The sequence below is a fragment of the Hesperophylax consimilis genome, chromosome 14 (assembly GCF_061612785.1).
Source record: "Hesperophylax consimilis isolate HC1 chromosome 14, BYU_Hcon_1.0, whole genome shotgun sequence".
Lineage (NCBI taxonomy): Eukaryota > Metazoa > Arthropoda > Insecta > Trichoptera > Limnephilidae > Hesperophylax > Hesperophylax consimilis.
In genome coordinates, this window is record NC_142849.1 from 31,554,781 (window position 1) to 31,572,228 (window position 17,448).

The 17,448-nt window shown below is 33.9% G+C and overlaps 1 protein-coding gene and 1 long non-coding RNA gene across 2 annotated transcripts in view; one reads left to right on the forward strand and one right to left on the reverse strand.

Annotated features, from left to right (window-relative positions):
* CstF64 (cleavage stimulation factor subunit 2 CstF64) overlaps positions 1–5,849 on the reverse strand; it is a 30,960-nt gene extending 25,111 nt beyond the window's left edge. Inside the window, exons 1-2 of the mRNA XM_089639361.1 lie at positions 5,679–5,849; positions 4,489–4,757 (exon numbers count right to left, since the gene is read on the reverse strand). Of these exons, the coding sequence (XP_089495487.1) occupies positions 4,489–4,757; positions 5,679–5,742 (333 nt within the window). The 5' untranslated portion in view covers positions 5,743–5,849. The remainder of the gene's footprint in view (positions 1–4,488; positions 4,758–5,678) is intronic.
* An 817-nt stretch (positions 5,850–6,666) lies between these two features.
* Positions 6,667–16,673, forward strand: LOC149418194 (uncharacterized). Its single transcript, XR_016303158.1, has 2 exons — positions 6,667–10,173; positions 15,471–16,673. It is a non-coding gene; the product is annotated as an uncharacterized LOC149418194 (long non-coding RNA).
* The last annotated feature ends 775 nt before the right edge of the window (positions 16,674–17,448 follow it).

The following is a 17,448-nucleotide window of genomic DNA, read 5'->3' on the forward strand; positions in this document are numbered from 1 at the left end:
AGACCATATATAGAGGGGACTCATTTCACTGTGATTACGGATCACTCAAGTTTGCAATGGTTGGTGTCTCTTTCGAACCCTACCGGTCGGTTAGCTAGATGGTCTACGCGATTGTCGCAATTTTCTTTTGATGTCATACATAGAAAAGGCAAATTACATACGGTACCTGACGCACTATCCCGTATGGAAGTCTCATTATTGTCGACAGGGGATGCGCCTGCTCCAGTTCCCACAAGTACTGATACGTGGTACAATAATTTGTTCTCTAATTGTCTTAATGCACCTCAAAGATTTATTAATTTCAGAATTCTGGGTAACGAACTATTTAGACACTGTAAGACCCGTTTCGCCCTTTGCGAAGATACGGCGTGGAAATTAGTAGTACCTGCAGAGAAACGTATAGATATCTTGAGGAAAGAACACGAATCAGACCTTTCATGTCATCCGGGAATATTTAGGACTTACAAAAAGGTTCATCTACATTATTATTGGCCTGGAATGTATAAGGATGTGAAAAACTTCGTAAATCGGTGCAAAACATGCAAAGCTCATAAGATTAATACAGCTGCACCGGCGGGGATTTCTGTTAATCCAAAAATAGTCAACAGACCAATGAAAATGTTGTCCATTGACCTTGTCGGTCCACTGCCAAGAAGTTATTCCGGATTCACATATATTTTGTCAGTCGTAGACGTGTTTTCAAAATACACATGGATTTTCCCACTTAGGAACGCTACAACAAAAAGCATTGTTAAAAATGTAGAGCAGTACATTTTTCTCATTCATGGGGTCCCACAAACATTTGTTTGCGACAATGGCAAACAATATATATCTAATGAATTTAAAAAATTACTCTCTGACTATAATGTTCCGGCACCTTTCTATAATGCTTACTACACGCCACAAAATAACGTCGTAGAACGTTATAACCAAACGATAGGTACTACACTGTCTATTTTGACCGAGTCCGACCAACGTAATTGGTCTAGGTTTCTGCCACAAATACAGTCAGCACTTAACAATACGGTTAACTTCGCGACAGGTTACACACCTTTTTTTTTAATGCACGGGCGTGAACAAATAATTGATGGCAATTTTCATAAAAATTTGATCTCTAGCGGTGCGGATTCGAATTTAGAGGAATCAAGAGATAGTTTTGCTAAGAAATTAGAGGACTTGGCTCCGATTTACAATAAAGTTTCGGAGGCCTTGTTGCAGGCTTATAGGAAAAATGCTCAACATTATAATTTACGTAGGAAGTCGGTAAATTATGAAGTTGGAGATGTGGTGTGGAGGAAAAATTTTGTCCAATCGAGTGGACCCAATTTCTTTTCGCACAAATTGGCTCCGAGGTTTGTGCGAAACGTTATCAAAAACAAAGTTTCTAATTTAGTGTATACCCTTGCAGACATGCAAGGCAAGGTAGTAGGAAATTTTCATGTTAAGGACATAGTTCGTTTAGATTAAGTTTAGTTTAGTATATCATAGGAAGCCAATGAAATAGTGTAAAGGACTACCAACCCTTCATGCTGCTTCATTCCCTTCTTTATGTGTTTGTTCCGGTCACGTGTTCTGGAGTTTGGTACCTTCAGGACTTGTGCTTGGAATAAACGCAACATTCTAGTGTACTGATGATAGATTTCATTTTTTTATCCTCGTTGGACTAGAATAGGAACAACTTCACAAAAGATGTTTCTCTGATCCTAGTGATCAGTGGCGCCCATTAATTTAGTTTAGGTCTTAATTCTTTATTATCATTTAAACTTTACTGAGATTTATTCTTATTTACGTTTTGAGTAATTTTCATTTTAAATGAGACGATTCGTCTTCTTACTGTTGTGAGCTTAGTAGTGCGACGCACACGCACACACACACATTGGTACGTTCCGTCAGCATAATGGACATAAGTTTAGTTGTCATTATTCTTTGGTCTGAACCCTTCTTTCACAAGTTCATTGGAGTTTTCTTATACTTTTGTCAAGTATCGAAGTTTTATTAGTATCCAAAGAGTCTCCAGGGGACTTGGAAAGAAGGATTCTTATTTTTTTTGTGTGTGAAAGAATTGAGCAATTTTTCATACACAAGATTATGTAATTTCTATTTTAGTTGTTCAATGTACTAGTTTTATGATTAAATATATTTAGTTTAATATATATATTTTTAAGTCTTAGTTTCTTAAGGAAATTCTCAAATTGTGTTGTTTCAAACAAAGGGAAGTACATACTGCTTTGGCGTACTTACCTATTAAATAATTCCGTCTGGATATTATCGTTTTACCTCTGCTACGTAAGAGTGTGTCTTTGTACAGTTTTGTTAGTCATAAGTACAATTTGGTTAGTTATAAGTAATATATGCATAAGTATCTCATTGCTAGTACCAGTGTTATGCTGTAAATTTTGTAGTACAAGTGTCGATCTCTTGAATTGTGCTCGTACACCTCGTAACCTGTGTCAATTATCTAAAGCACATAGTTGAACACCAATTATATTTTGTTTGTCCAAGAAATTTCGACTCTTTGCTTACATGGTAAGTGAAATTTTTGTTAGAATGCCATCTAGGTTACTTCCTTAGTCATATTTCTTGAGCAAGCAATGTTCATTCGAAGAGAATATGCTAGGTATTTTTTATATGTAAACCCTGATTCAACCACGATAGACAGGTTTATCTTCTGATTGTAAAACCTCATCTAAAATTCTTGGCATTAAGTTATGTAAATCCTGCACTGAACATTTTTAAATCAATGTTGTAATTGATTTTGTGAAGATCCCTTAGAGATTTAGTGGATTTTTATTTTGTTAAGTTCTATTGTTTCAAGTTTTTATCTTAGAATGGTAATTTTGATTTATATAAACATAGGGAGAGAAAGAGAGTTTAGGTAGTTACTTTATTTATTTTCTGTTAAAAATATATATGTGTTTTTGTTTTCTTCTTCAAAGAATAAAGTGGGAGCTTCAGTTCTCCATACTCACTGGTGTCTCAGAGAGATTATCTCTCGATAAGTGAGTAAGTGTTTGCGAATCTCATATTAGAGATATAAAAGTGAAGGTACAATCCTCATGTAAATATTAATAATAATAACGGTTGTGCAACACCAATCTGCGAATTGGTTTTCTCTTTTCGTTTTCTTGGTTTATAACTTGTTTAGTTTTATGGTTTTCTGTAAAAGCTTATTTATTTCTACTAGCTTTGTCTTTTATGTACATGTCCGGGAAAGAAAGGTATTTGCGTGATTTTTTTTGTTTTGGTAATTTTACTTCACTTCGCGGCGTAAAATTTCCGGGGGTTGCGGGGAATTGTAACGTCAAAGAATTGTGCAAGTTTGGATTGCCACGGTAGTGCCTGATTATTGTTTTGTTGAGAGTTTTTCGGGTGGCTGCCCTGCGATCGGTTTGACGGGCGAACAAAAATTACGCGGGTAGGGAGATAGGGAACAATACGCGGGAGGACGATTCCGCGGTGCGCGTGGCGTTAGGCGAGAAAAAATGGAGATCGAAATTATTAGAAAAAGATCGCGCGAATACCTTGAACTTATCCTTTGGAGACTTTCCGTTTAAATTTACAAAACACATAACCAACGTTTCGACTCCTGTGTGAGATCGGCCTGTGCTTGTTCGAGTGTTGTGGCTTGAAGAGATGAAAATATACAATCGGTTATTTGGATTAAAAAATGGTTTTATTTGTGAAGCGTAATTCCTTGGAGACTACACTGGATTACCAAGCATGCTGTCGAGGTGACACAAAGATGAATCATCATTGTTCCGTTAAACGTTCAATGGATGCTGTTTAATTGAGGATGGCCTCGCGCACTCCATCAGACGAATCTCTACCCGACGCAACCTGCTCACCGCTGGCGGACTCTCAAAACACCTTCAGACGTGACAACATGATCAAGGTTCTTCAATGCTTTTACACATTATGTCTTCTTGCCTTAGCCCCATAATAGCCCTGGTGATTGACAAGAGTCCATGCTCATCAGACGCTCATCAGACGCTCATCAGACGCTCATCAGACGTGACATCAGACGTGACATCTTGTACTTGACAGATCGTAGAACGAACATGACACACTCTACTGTAGAAACATGTGCCATGTTGAGTTTCAATCAATAATACAATAAACATGTTTCAAGTGATTTTGCTAATTTAATTGTTTTTCCCCTCTTGCCGACTTCCATTCCTTGACGTTATCCTATTTAGCTATAAACGCTATGAAACTGCGAAATTAAAGCTATTTTTTCAATAATTAATGCTACATTTCTTAAAAATTAAAGATATGAATGGGTGTCTCTAGTCATGACCCATGACCCAACTCCATTATTCAACTCATGACATGTCAAGAGTCAGAAACACAGAAAAGTATGCATGACATAATGCATGAATGTGATTGAAGCAAGGAGTGTGTGCCAAGACAGAGATGTGTGGCGGCCTTTCCTTTCCTTTTACTTTGGTTAGTTAGAAAAAATAAAATGTATTGCTTGTGAGTATTTACCAGAGGTCCCTGCATCAGAGCTTGCATCTCCATCCTGGACTTCTCTGTACAGGCGTTATCAACTCTTAGAGATCGACCGCCAATTTCATAGCTATTCAAGTTCCTCATTGCGCTCAGGGCGGTCTCCTGGTCCTTGTATTCGCAGAAGCCGTATCCCTTCGGCTTCCCTGACTCGCGGTCAAACACCAGCTTGAAGGACAACACCGGCCCAACTTCGCTGAAGATGTCTTTAAGCCTCTCCTCAGTTGCATCGTACGGGATATTACCAACTGAAATTTTTAAATATGTTATCAGTATTAGATTGATTTATTTACGCCCTTAGGGCTTTTATGTAAGTCTTAATAAATTACATTAGTACATTAAAATTAATATAATAATAGTTTAATTCCCAGCTACATGCATGGGATATGCAATTCAATTTATATAGCAAACAATAGAATAGAAAAAATAAGATAGGAACAAAAACAATCAATGCAATACTAATGGTACAACAAATACAAAGAAAAAAGAAGAGGAAAAGTATTGATACCTGCCGACAGTAAATAACAAAGACAAACATTTAAAGAAAAAGTAAGGCATATGGTAAAAATAAACATAAAAAGTAAGTTACAGATTATTTTTATTTTAATGAAACAAAATGTTATCATTTTAAGGAAAAATAAAAATATAGACAGAACCAAATTTATTTCCAAGCTTATGAAGCTTTTGGACAAGGGAATGAGTGAAATAGTTGGTTTTTCGAAGAATAAACAAAGAACAACTCTGGAAGTCTTGTGTCACAATATGAAATATCTGTGTAGTAATTGTTTTACTTTGAATAAAAATTAAATTATAATGCAGCCCGACGTAAATCGTTGTTTCTTGTAGTAATTAAGTTGAAACGAAGTGTAATTATCATAATCTGTCCCAATTAAAAGTGCGGTGATTAGGGAAATATTTACCCATGTTTATGTTGGCTTCATATTTTACAATCTAAAAAACATTAAAACTTAACCTAAAAGAAGGCTAATATTTGCATCACCAAGCAAGAGGCATTACTTACAATTTTGTACTAAAATAAGTATTTAGAATAACAAGAATATTCTGAGCAACATGTACACTGTAAATAGTTCTTTATAAAACAAATGAAAGAAAACTTGAACTACAAAATGTGTACTGTGATGAAACAAATTATATTTTCTACAACGTACCGAATACAGATCTCATGGACTTATCCATGATACTCTGGTCATCATTTTCTTTGTTTTTATCCATTTTGTCGATATAAAATTACCACTTTTCCGTAAAACTAGATATTAGAGCGACCTCAGGAAACGTCAAGAAGCAAGAAGCGTCCGCGCCGGCACCAAATTTAACCAATTTGAACGGGTGCGCCTGTTCTCACATTGCTGGAGGATTGGGGGCGGAGCTACGAAATCCGAACTTCACTTCATATCTGCCCGGCAAATTTAAACCTGTGACAATGAGAACTTGGCTTTCTTGGTTGGTTGTTATTTCTCCATAAGACTGCATAACAATTACATCGAAGAAGGCACTTTGTCATAAAAATACAAGTAGTGCATTCAAGTTTAAATGATCTTAAGAGTTACTAGTGAAGTAGGCCTATCGTAAAGGAATATCAGGATGGGTCACGGATTAAACACAAATTTCTTCTACTTTGTGATTTTATTCGGAAAACCTAGAATATATAAGATTAAATAACAATTGTGAGGTCAGGCTTCTGGCAGAAAGCTTAAATAATACAAACATAAGCTTCAAATATCAATACAAACTACCAGAGCTAGGTAAGTTGGAGGTTAGTAATAAAAAGTACAATAACCTATCCTAGTAATGGTTTCGTAACCAGGAAGTAGAAGGTTAGGTTAGGTTAGGTTAAAAAAAAATGTCCGTAGGGTTGATTATGTCTTGTAAATGTTTACTAATAACGACCTCCATGTTTCGTTTCTTTCAACTCAAAATCTCCCTCATACTTGAGAGATTTTCGAACGTCAAACCACAGTCAAACTTCAAGACTTCAAACAAATTATTCAAAATCAAGTTGATTTTTGCCAGCCTTCGTGTACACTCGGCAAACTTCGTAGTTCCGAGCCGCTTTGAGCCTTCGTGTTCACTCGGCAAACTTCGTAGCTCCGCCCCCAATCCTCCAGCAATGTGAGAACAGGCGCACCCAGATTGCGCAGAGAAGAGGAGAATCATTAATTTCTCCAGCGAGTCAGATTTTGGGAGCGGAGCAGACTACTTGTGACTTGCGGAACCATCGGCGACCAGTACCACAACATGGCGGGTTGGAAGAAACTTTCACGTAAATCATCATTTAACTTTAGATAGTTTTACGGGTTATCTTTATCCTTTTAAATCTTTTTATTTCTAGAAGAAATAAATGGCGCCCTTTATATAATTAACCTCTTAACTTTTATGATGACTTTCATTTATAAAATTCAACATGCAGATGCTCTTCGAGTCCTGCACACGGCCCTGAGAATCCTTTAGTTTAAAAATAGAGTCTCCTCTGCTATTTCATGTATTTAATTAACCTTATATTGTGCTAGCCTCCATTCTGAATAAACGATTATTTGTTAAACTCATCCTTCTTTAATTTACAGTTGATTGAATATGTTTTTATTTCAGAATACACGCAATCAATATTTTATTAGTGTTGCTTTGGGCATAACTAAATAACAAATCATAATCATACTTCTCTCTTTAAAATCGTTACAATGGCGCCTGCAACGTGTGTATATCGGTTGAATTTTTTTTGTAAATTTTTCATTTTGAATGTCATCTTTTTCACCCTAGTAGGTAGAATTTTTTTTTAGACACGTGTGGTCAATATCATTTTGGTCGTGTTTAAAGTTTTTTTCAACGTTGTGGTTTGGTTCACCGAGGATTTCGTAAGTTCACACTTTTTTCTTCTTCTTAGTTTAAAATTTATTTTATTTTGGTTCCCGCTTTCAAATCTGAACTCATCTTGTGTGCCTCTTGCTATATCTTGAGTATTTACTCATTATTTACCACGTTTTATACGTAGCTTTTTAAAATCCTAACGAGATAATGGTTATTGTGTGCTAATTTGTTTTATTTTGTCCTAACAGAGTATTTAGGTACATATTTCATCGTTCACGAATGGCGCTAGAAATGATCATGATGCGGACAGTAGTTCTTCGCATCTCATTTTAAAAAAAAAAAATACGGAGTAAGTTATTTATTTAACCTCTACTATAACTTTAACATCATGCGATTGTTAATTTTTCTTTGAATTTCAGTGAATGAAACTATATTATAGGTTCCTTAATTTCTGTAATTGTATTATTTCGAAATATTATAGCAACCTTATTGATCCGTAATTTCCTTTCAATAATAACCTTTTTTTCACCTTATAAAGTTAATATTACGTTTTAAGTCATGTGGATGATTGTTACATAAAAGTGTTCAACTCTTAGTAAACCTGATTATTGTGTTCTTAAATTATAAAAACATAGTTACAAAGATTTATGATTTTTAAATTTGGAATTTTATTGTCACTTTCAATATACTTTAACATAATATATTTTTTCTAATTCCTGTATTTTAAAATTAAAATGTTGCATTTGTTTTTACTCAATAATGAAATACACAAAACATGCTTTTCAGAGTAAATGCTGTTTCAACATTGGATAAATGCTTCAGGACTAGGAGCGAGACGTCACACCTGCCTGATCTGCGTTTTCCTTTGCTGTCGGCAAATTGCTTTTTGAAGGTTTTCTTTTATAATTTATTTAGTTTTTTAACTTTTAATATACAAGATAGGACCATTAATATTCAATGCTCATATTTTGTTTATTATGGGAAATGGGTTTTCAACGAACAGGGAATGTTTTAAATCTTTTTTTCAACGAGCTCAGTTGGAACTAAATTTTTTATAGGTTAATTTTTATTTGTCGGCAATTGTTTTCAAGTAATTCTGAATTTCCATTCTTTCAATTCATACAAGGTTCTGTTTTTAATTAATTATTAAACAAAACATAATTTTCACGTACGACCATATTTTTTAGTTTTTGTATGCTTGTCCAGGAAAATAGTTTTTACAGGTTAATAGTCATTGTGTTGAGGCGTATAATACAATTTTTATGACCTTAATTAATTTAAAATATCAAATCTATAAGTTCTACAGGAATTTCCATTATAAACATTCATTAAACAAGATATTTTACAGAAGGTTTTACCCTTTTTTTACCTTTTTCTTTGTAATTTGGGTTTTGGATTTTTTTTATATTCAATATTGTTTATACGATATACTTTGCAATCGTTTTAATCTTTACATTTAGCTTAAAGGTTATTGCCGTGTAATTTGTTCTTATTCAATAGATACTATTTGAAAAGAATTTATTTCAATAACTTCCACATGACTATAATTATCATAAATTTCGTTTTAACGTTATCCGTAAATATCGTTTTAAATGTAGAAAATTACTACAAATTTGATCATTATAAGAAACAATAATTTCTTTGATATTATTCTTATAATTGGCACAGAGTACCTTATTCTCAGGCACTATTAAGGACATTATCTTGTCACCTTTTTTCAAACGTATCATGCTATTACGCATGAGGTCACTTGCAACACATGGTTGTTGGGTGCAAAATTTTCATGTCATTGTTGCATGAAAAGTTTCTTTTATCTTTAAATTCACTTTATGTTTTGGTGGACGACATTTCTATTTGCCGCCATGAATGGGAACTGTCCATCCTCCATTTGTGTTTGTTTTGTGATGTCATGTTAATGTCATGTACTGTCATGTTTTGTCAATCTAGTGGAAACAGTTACAAGTTGTTACAACCGCTGAGAACTGTTATTATCCCACATATACACGAGTCTTGTGATAGGCTTTGTTTTGCATGCATTGTTGATATGCGATAGTACGATATTGTACTTTCAGGTTTGATTCCTGTCCTTTTTATCATTAGTCCATGGGGACCCTGTCACTGAAGAGTTTTGAGGTTACGGGGAGGCCATGTACTATTTGATATTGTTTTTGATACTATTTGATATTGTTTTTGATACTATTTGGATAGTGTGAAATCTTGGTAGAAGTTTTATTTACGTTCATATGCGCGTACTAAATACGAACGTCACGTTGTATTTTTTTAATATTGATTAGGTTTACCTTCTCTTTATGAGGATCTGAGGTACAAAACCATCAATACTAAATTAATCAGACTTTCTGAGTAATTTTCTGATTACCAAAAAGTAATTTTGTTTTTCGTATTAACTGTTAACCTTCGGGAATCTGTTTTAACAAGTTGGCGAAATAAACGGTACTGAGTTTTTGTATTAATTTTGCATCGCAAATTAATAATCTTGTACCTGAGTAAATTAATGTTTTTGTTGAATGTTATATGTTGTGCGTTCATTTAACTCCTTCTGCAAATATCCTTACAATTCTGATATTTGCATAATGAATTAGTTTGTTGTTTTATGGGGGTTTTTTTTTTTTCGCATTGAATTTTTTTTGGATATCTACACAAATATCTGAAATTCTTATAATAGTTTATTCTATTTGAACTTTTAACGCAAGTACTAGTAATATTTTATTAAATTCTTCCGAATTTTTACAGAGCTGACATCTATCGGATGTTTTTAAAAGTTGTTATTTAATATCGATTTATTTATTTTTCAATTGGTTTGGTCTTAGATCTATTGATTGGGTTTGGGTCCTTGATATCAATATGCTTGCAGGATAATTCACTAGATGGTGTTAATTCTAACAAAACATTTTAATAAATAAACTTTCTTTTGAATTTCATTTTAAATAAATATTTTCTTAAAAATATTGTTTCTCCAGGTTTACATTCTGTTACTAGAATTTTTGTCATTTTGCTACATTATAGTAAAAGGGCTGCTGTGTTTTCCTTTTGAAAGGCTTTTCCGTTTTCAACATTTTATGAAAAAAAAATTTTCTGTATAATCCTGTTTTTGTTGGTTAACCCGTTAGGTAGATAATTATTTAGGGAAAAGAAATTGACTCGCTCACCCTGAAGAAGCGGAACTGGCTGCTCAAAAATATCTGCTTAATAATAATGGAGTATTGTACAAACACATACAGAGTATGGAAGCGCTACACAGAGTGTATGACTGGAAAGAAGTGGTACCTAAAGAGTCTAGGAAAGATATAATAACACAATATCATGTACCTCCTTCGTGTGCTCATTTTGGTATTATGAAGACTTTGAATAGAATTAGTCAGAAATATTACTGGCCGAAGATGGCGGCCGACGTAAAATCATTCATTAGCAAATGTCACACTTGCTTGGGTCATAAGAGTACGAATCAGTTACCACCAGGTCTAATGGGTGATCCCAAATTGGTTCAACGTCCTTGGCAAATGATTGCCACAGATTTATTAGGTCCTTTCCCCAGCTCCTACAAAAAAGGCTATACATATTTGTTAGTAATCTCTGACTTCTTTACAAAATACTCTAAACTTTTCCCATTAAGAAAAGCTACTGGAAAGAATATTGTTGAGATCATGGAAAATGAGATATTTTACAAGTTTGGGGTGCCTGATACAATAATTCTGGATAATGGTCCCCAATATATTTCAAAAGACATGAAAGCGTTAGTTAGCAAGTTTCATATAAGACACCTCTTTTACAACTGTAGATACCATCCGCAAAATAATCCGGTTGAAAGGATTAACAGAGTGTTAGTGTCTGCTATTAGCTCGTACGTCGGTGGTGATCATCGGAGATGGGCAGATTGTCTACATGAAATTGAACTAGCTATTAACACGGCAGTACATGAGGTAACCGGATATACTCCCTTTTTCTTGAACTTTGGTAGGGAAATTATTATTTCAGGAAACGACTACAAGTCTTCAGACTTCAACCCCGAAGATATCAGATTTGCCGCACGGGATTCTTGGGCTTCGGATTTGGACGAATTGAACGATATTTTTTCACAGGTTCGTACGTCTCTAAGGCAGTCGTATGAAAAGAACAAAACTCAGTATAATCTACGTCGTAGGGACATACAATATGAAATTGGTGACATCGTTTGGCGCCGATCGTTCGTTCTTTCAGACGCTAGTAAGTATTTTTCAGCGAAATTAGCTCCCAAGTTTATTCGCAGCAAAATCATTAAGAAATTGTCTCCAGTTGCTTACATTTTAGCTGATTTAAATGGAAAACCTGTGGGAACCTTTCACATTAAGGATATAATCAAACATGAAATCTCAGATTAACGTCGGGTAGGTCAGGAGGGTATTTTAATTATTTTATATACTTTTGTTTCCATTATGCGCAATAGTGGAAGCGATTAAAAGATTCCATTTAACGTGAGAGCATGACTAAAACTTATGTTCTCACATTGAATGCAATTTTATATTTGTTTATGATGTTATTTTGTTTGTCCGTGTCCAGGTATTACTAATATATGTATTTTGCTATTTTTATACTTGTTCAGTGTGCAAGGGTGACCTACCCTTACCCTTGCGCATTGAATGTGTGCATATGAATGTACATAATACTAAATTTTGTAAATTTATATATTCAAGTCATCAAATATTAAGTTTGGATGTGTATGAGTACATTGTACATCCGTTTGGGATTTTGATGATTTTCATATGTACTTTTATAATATTCATTTTGAAATGGTTATGTAATTAACTGTTTTCAAGATGCGCTTGCTAGTCCGGAATGGTGGGCGTATCTTCAAGATAGTTTATAGTAGAATACGGTTGGGTTTTGTGTTTCGTTGTCTTGTTCTGTTTCTTTGTCTTGTTCTGTTTCATTATGCTATTATTAATAAGTTTTTTATGCCCTTTGGGGATGTTACATACTATAAGCTGGAGATATTGCATTTTCAATTGCATGTGGTACAATACTGTGCCTATATTTTTATCAAATTATTAATGTTAATTTGGGTTATCCCATTCATTAATCTATAGTATCAAATGAGTATGTATATTCCTTGCAGGATCTGCTGGATATTAGTTACAATTTTCTTATAATAGAAAATGATTTATAGTTAGTACTATTTATTATGTTGCTTTGAGTTAGAAGGCAAACCGAAGAGTTCATTAAGAATCTTTGGCATTGGGTTACTATTTTCATCACATGATAGCAATCAGATGCTTAGAATATCTATTTAGTAACTTTAGGAAGTTATGAAACCCTGCCAACGGTTTTCTATGTAATTTCTTTTGGTAGTGCTTATTTTATCCATTTGGGTTTTTTTTTCTTTTTGGATTCACATTTTATGTTGTTTTTTATCTTTACAAATTAGAATAAAAATAAATATAAATTAATTAAATAGAGAGATTTGAAATCCTCAACACAAAAAAATGCATGTGGCATATGCCAACGTCGGTTTACTTTTAATTTTATTTTAAAGATAATAAAGCTTCCTTCTTCGGGTTGCGGGGGCCATTCTTGAGCTCGGAATGACCTCAACAAGTCGAACTAGCATTCGATAATTCAATCAATACCTTGTTCTTGATCGAATCATGGAATGTTAATTGGTTCTTTATTCTTAGAGATTTACAAAATAGAATAAGAATAATTCAATCTTACTGCTAATTTCATCATCGGATTACATTTTAACTGAAAATTTAAATTTTGATTTATACTATACTACAATGGGGTATTACAGAATTTGTTTATTCACAAGCTAATTTATGTCTCAAATTTTATCAATATCAAAAACAAAACTTATTTTCACTCAGATCTATAGGAAAGATAATAATGTTCATCTTCATATAGAAATCTTAATATCTATTTCACAGTTAACAGCTTAAATTTTTAAACTTTGAAATAACTTGTTAGTAAAATTATAATAAAATTTATTTATAAAGATATTTAAAATATCATTCTATTTTAGAGGAGTGACATCTAGGTGGGCTGTTTTGAAACTTCAATTTATAACTTTATAACTAAACAATCAGTTCTAACTTAAATTTTTTTCTAATTTTCATCAGTAAACCATTTTATAGTATAGCTTAGTCTTCGCAACATCAAGAATTAACATCAACGTTAAATCGCAATCATCACTACAAATTCAAGACCTTAACATATACTGCCCGGTGGAATTCATTGCTGCTTTTGGCCAAAACAATTACAATCTACATGGAAGGAAGAACTTCATATTCATATGGACATCTTTATACAAAATGGACCTGTCATCTGCACTGGACAATATCAAGAAGACTATCAAAATTGAACTTCAACTTTCTTCTTCTACATTGATCTTCGGCTTTCATCTGTACACTCTTTGGATGCTCATCCCAGCAGTTTCAAAATTCATCATGGCCAGATTAGGAGGAGGAGTTTCGCCTTCATACAATCACCAAACAAACCTCTAAGCTGATAATCACCACTTCTGCCTTCAAGACCTGGACCCTGTACGTGACCTTCATATTGGATACAAATTACCTGGTTTCAAGGATACATTCTGAAATCAATTCTTCCAGAGCATATCACCTATTGGCATGATCAGCAAGCTTCCTGTCTTGAGATGTGTAAAGGCGCCAGGAGGGCCTCAAATTTCCTTGGAAATTTTTTTTGGAGGGAAGGGAGTAATGTAACGATTTGAAACTACTCGCCCCGTTGTCAAGCGCTTGGAAGAACTAATTAACTCAAGAAGCGTGCAACTGTGAACACAGCCACGTTGGGCGCCAAATGTACCGAGATTTATTGGTGTGTAATTTCTGAAAAGTGTGTAAACATAAAACTCATGTGTTGCACAATATTAAATAAGGGAATCAGAAATCAAAGAATTGCGTGAATGCTGAGAACAAAATTTATTGAGTTTAATTATCAAAATACTCATCTATTAAATTACATTAATATCAAGTTAAATAGCAAGAGACTCTACGTTCATTATTAAGATCAGGGCATGTTCAGATCGTTAAACAAAATCTGACTAGTGATGCGAAGATACAATACTAAAATGTTAATCTGCGGGTAGTAAAAATTAAAAGGATAAGTTTCACATCTCAAATATTAAACTTGCTTGATTATATAGGGCGCCAGTTCTCCCCAATCATCTAGTGAAGAACAAATTTATAAAATTAAAGTAAACCATTTTGTGAAATTTAATTAGCATGATGACAATCGCTCACGTTTTTAACGGCGCAAATCTCTCTGGAATCTGTTCCGTGACGTACGTCCTGACAGTTGTCCGAATTCCCTAGAACTGGCTTGCAATCTCAGATGTCTATGATTAAGTACCCGGCCGTGGCTGTGTTCACAGTTGCACGCTTCTTGAGTTAATTAGTTCTTCCAAGCGCTTGACAACTATTTGATATTGTTTTGATACTATTTGATATTGTTTTTGATACTATTTGATATTGTTTTTGATACTATTTGATAGTGTGAAATCTTGGTAGAAGTTTTATTTACGTTCATATGCGCGTACTAAATACGAACGTCACGTTGTATTTTTTTTATATTGATTAGGTTTACCTTCTCTTTATGAGGATCTGAGGTACAAAACCATCAATACTAAATTAATCAGACTTTCTGAGTAATTTTCTGATTACCAAAAAGTAATTTTGTTTTTCGTATTAACTGTTAACCTTCGGGGATGTGTTGTAACAAGTTGGCGAAATAAACGGTACTGAGTTTTTTGTATTAATTTTGCATCGCAAATTAATAATCTTGTACCTGAGTAAATTAATGTTTTTTGTTGAATGTTATATGTTGTGCGTTCATTTAACTCCTTCTGCAAATATCCTTACAATTCTGATATTTGCATAATGAATTAGTTTGTTGTTTTATGGGGGGTTTTTTTTTTTTTTTCGCATTGAATTTTGTTTTGGATATCTACACAAATATCTTAAATTCTTAAAATAGTTTATTCTATTTGAACTTTTGTTTGGTTTTAAAACACAAGTACTAGTAATATTTTATTAAATTCTTCCGAATTTTTACAGAGCTGACATCTATCGGATGTTTTTAAAAGTTGTTATTTAATATCGATTTATTTATTTTTCAATTGGTTTTAGTCTTAGATCTATTGATTGGGTTTGGGTCCTTGATATCAATATGCTTGCAGGATAATTCACTAGATGGTGTTAATTCTAACAAAACATTTTAATAAATAAACTTTCTTTTGAATTTCATTTTAAATAATTATTTTCTTAAAAATATTTTCTTAAAAATATTGTTTCTCCAGGTTTACATTCTGTTACTAGAATTTTTGTCATTTTGCTACATTATAGTAAAAGGGCTGCTGTGTTTTCCTTTTGAAAGGCTTTTCGGTTTTCAACATTTTATGAAAAATTTTTTCTGTATAATCCTGTTTTTTGTTGGTTAACCCGTTAGGTAGATAATTATTTAGGGAAAAGAAATTGACTCGCTCACCCTGAAGAAGCGGAACTGGCTGCTCAAAAATATCTGCTAACAAGACAAGATTTTTATATTTTCACCATCATCTTTGGAAGTCTTCATGGTTTGGGACTGCTGCTGCTGCTTACAGAAGAATTTCAAGCTAATATTCCCTGTTTTCATCGTAGATGGTCTACTAGTTTAACTGCTTCAATTTGGAGGATGGAAATCTCAACATTTGTAATTATACACATCTATTGAAGCAAAACTATGACGCCTGAGGGTTCCTCTACACCACCAACACCAGGAAGAAATCTAATGCAGTCATGTGCTTCGGAGCCAGGTGGTCCGTTCTTTTCTTTGGTGGAGGGGTAATGTAACGGAGAAAACTACAAACCCCGGACTGAGATCGATTCTTCAAGATATCGATCGATGAGACATCTTTATTGCTACCCGTGAGCTGCGCAGTAGATTGCGCAGAGAAGAGGAGAATCATTAATTTCTCCAGCGAGTCAGATTTTGGGAGCGGAGCAGACTACTTGTGACTTGCGGAACCATCGGCGACCAGTACCACAACATGGCGGGTTGGAAGAAACTTTCACGTAAATCATCATTTAACTTTAGATAGTTTTACGGGTTATCTTTATCCTTTTAAATCTTTTTATTTCTAGAAGAAATAAATGGCGCCCTTTATATAATTAACCTCTTAACTTTTATGATGACTTTCATTTATAAAATTCAACATGCAGATGCTCTTCGAGTCCTGCACACGGCCCTGAGAATCCTTTAGTTTAAAAATAGAGTCTCCTCTGCTATTTCATGTATTTAATTAACCTTATATTGTGCTAGCCTCCATTCTGAATAAACGATTATTTGTTAAACTCATCCTTCTTTAATTTACAGTTGATTGAATATGTTTTTATTTCAGAATACACGCAATCAATATTTTATTAGTGTTGCTTTGGGCATAACTAAATAACAAATCATAATCATACTTCTCTCTTTAAAATCGTTACAACTTGACGGACGTAAATATTTTTCAAAGCGAGCTTAGAGCAAAATTCTGGACCTTATATGTCAACAATCCAAGAATAAAAACCGTATGGTGATGATCTGGTTTGTAAGATCTCACAAACCTTCAGGAAAATTCAAATCCCTATATAAAAATGGTTGATTGCAAAATGTAATCTCTAAAGAACAATATTTCGCAGCCAGCTCTCAATAGAGTAAAATTTTGGATGCAGATTCACACATTGCAATTGAAACTGTCCCTTGCAACAATAATTACCAAGTCGCAAAACATTGGTACGAAAAAATCGACCAAAACCTGGACTAGCAGTGCCATCTCTCGTCAAACAACATCATCCAAAATAAATCCTGCTGCTTAAAAGGTAAATGAATGTCATTAACTGTAACAGAGTTGAATCTATACAAAGACGACAAGAGATGTCGGTAATTTATAAAATTAAATATCATCCTAACTACAAAACGTCTACATAGGCCAGTGCAATTAGCGCCAAAAAGGGGGTCGCGATCGAAGTAATTCCGGTAGTCCCAATTTTTTTATATGTTATATAAACTGATCCCCTGATGTAAAATCTGAGTTTCCGACCTTGGCGCACCTGTGCTCGCGCCGCCATTTTGAAAAAACTGGCC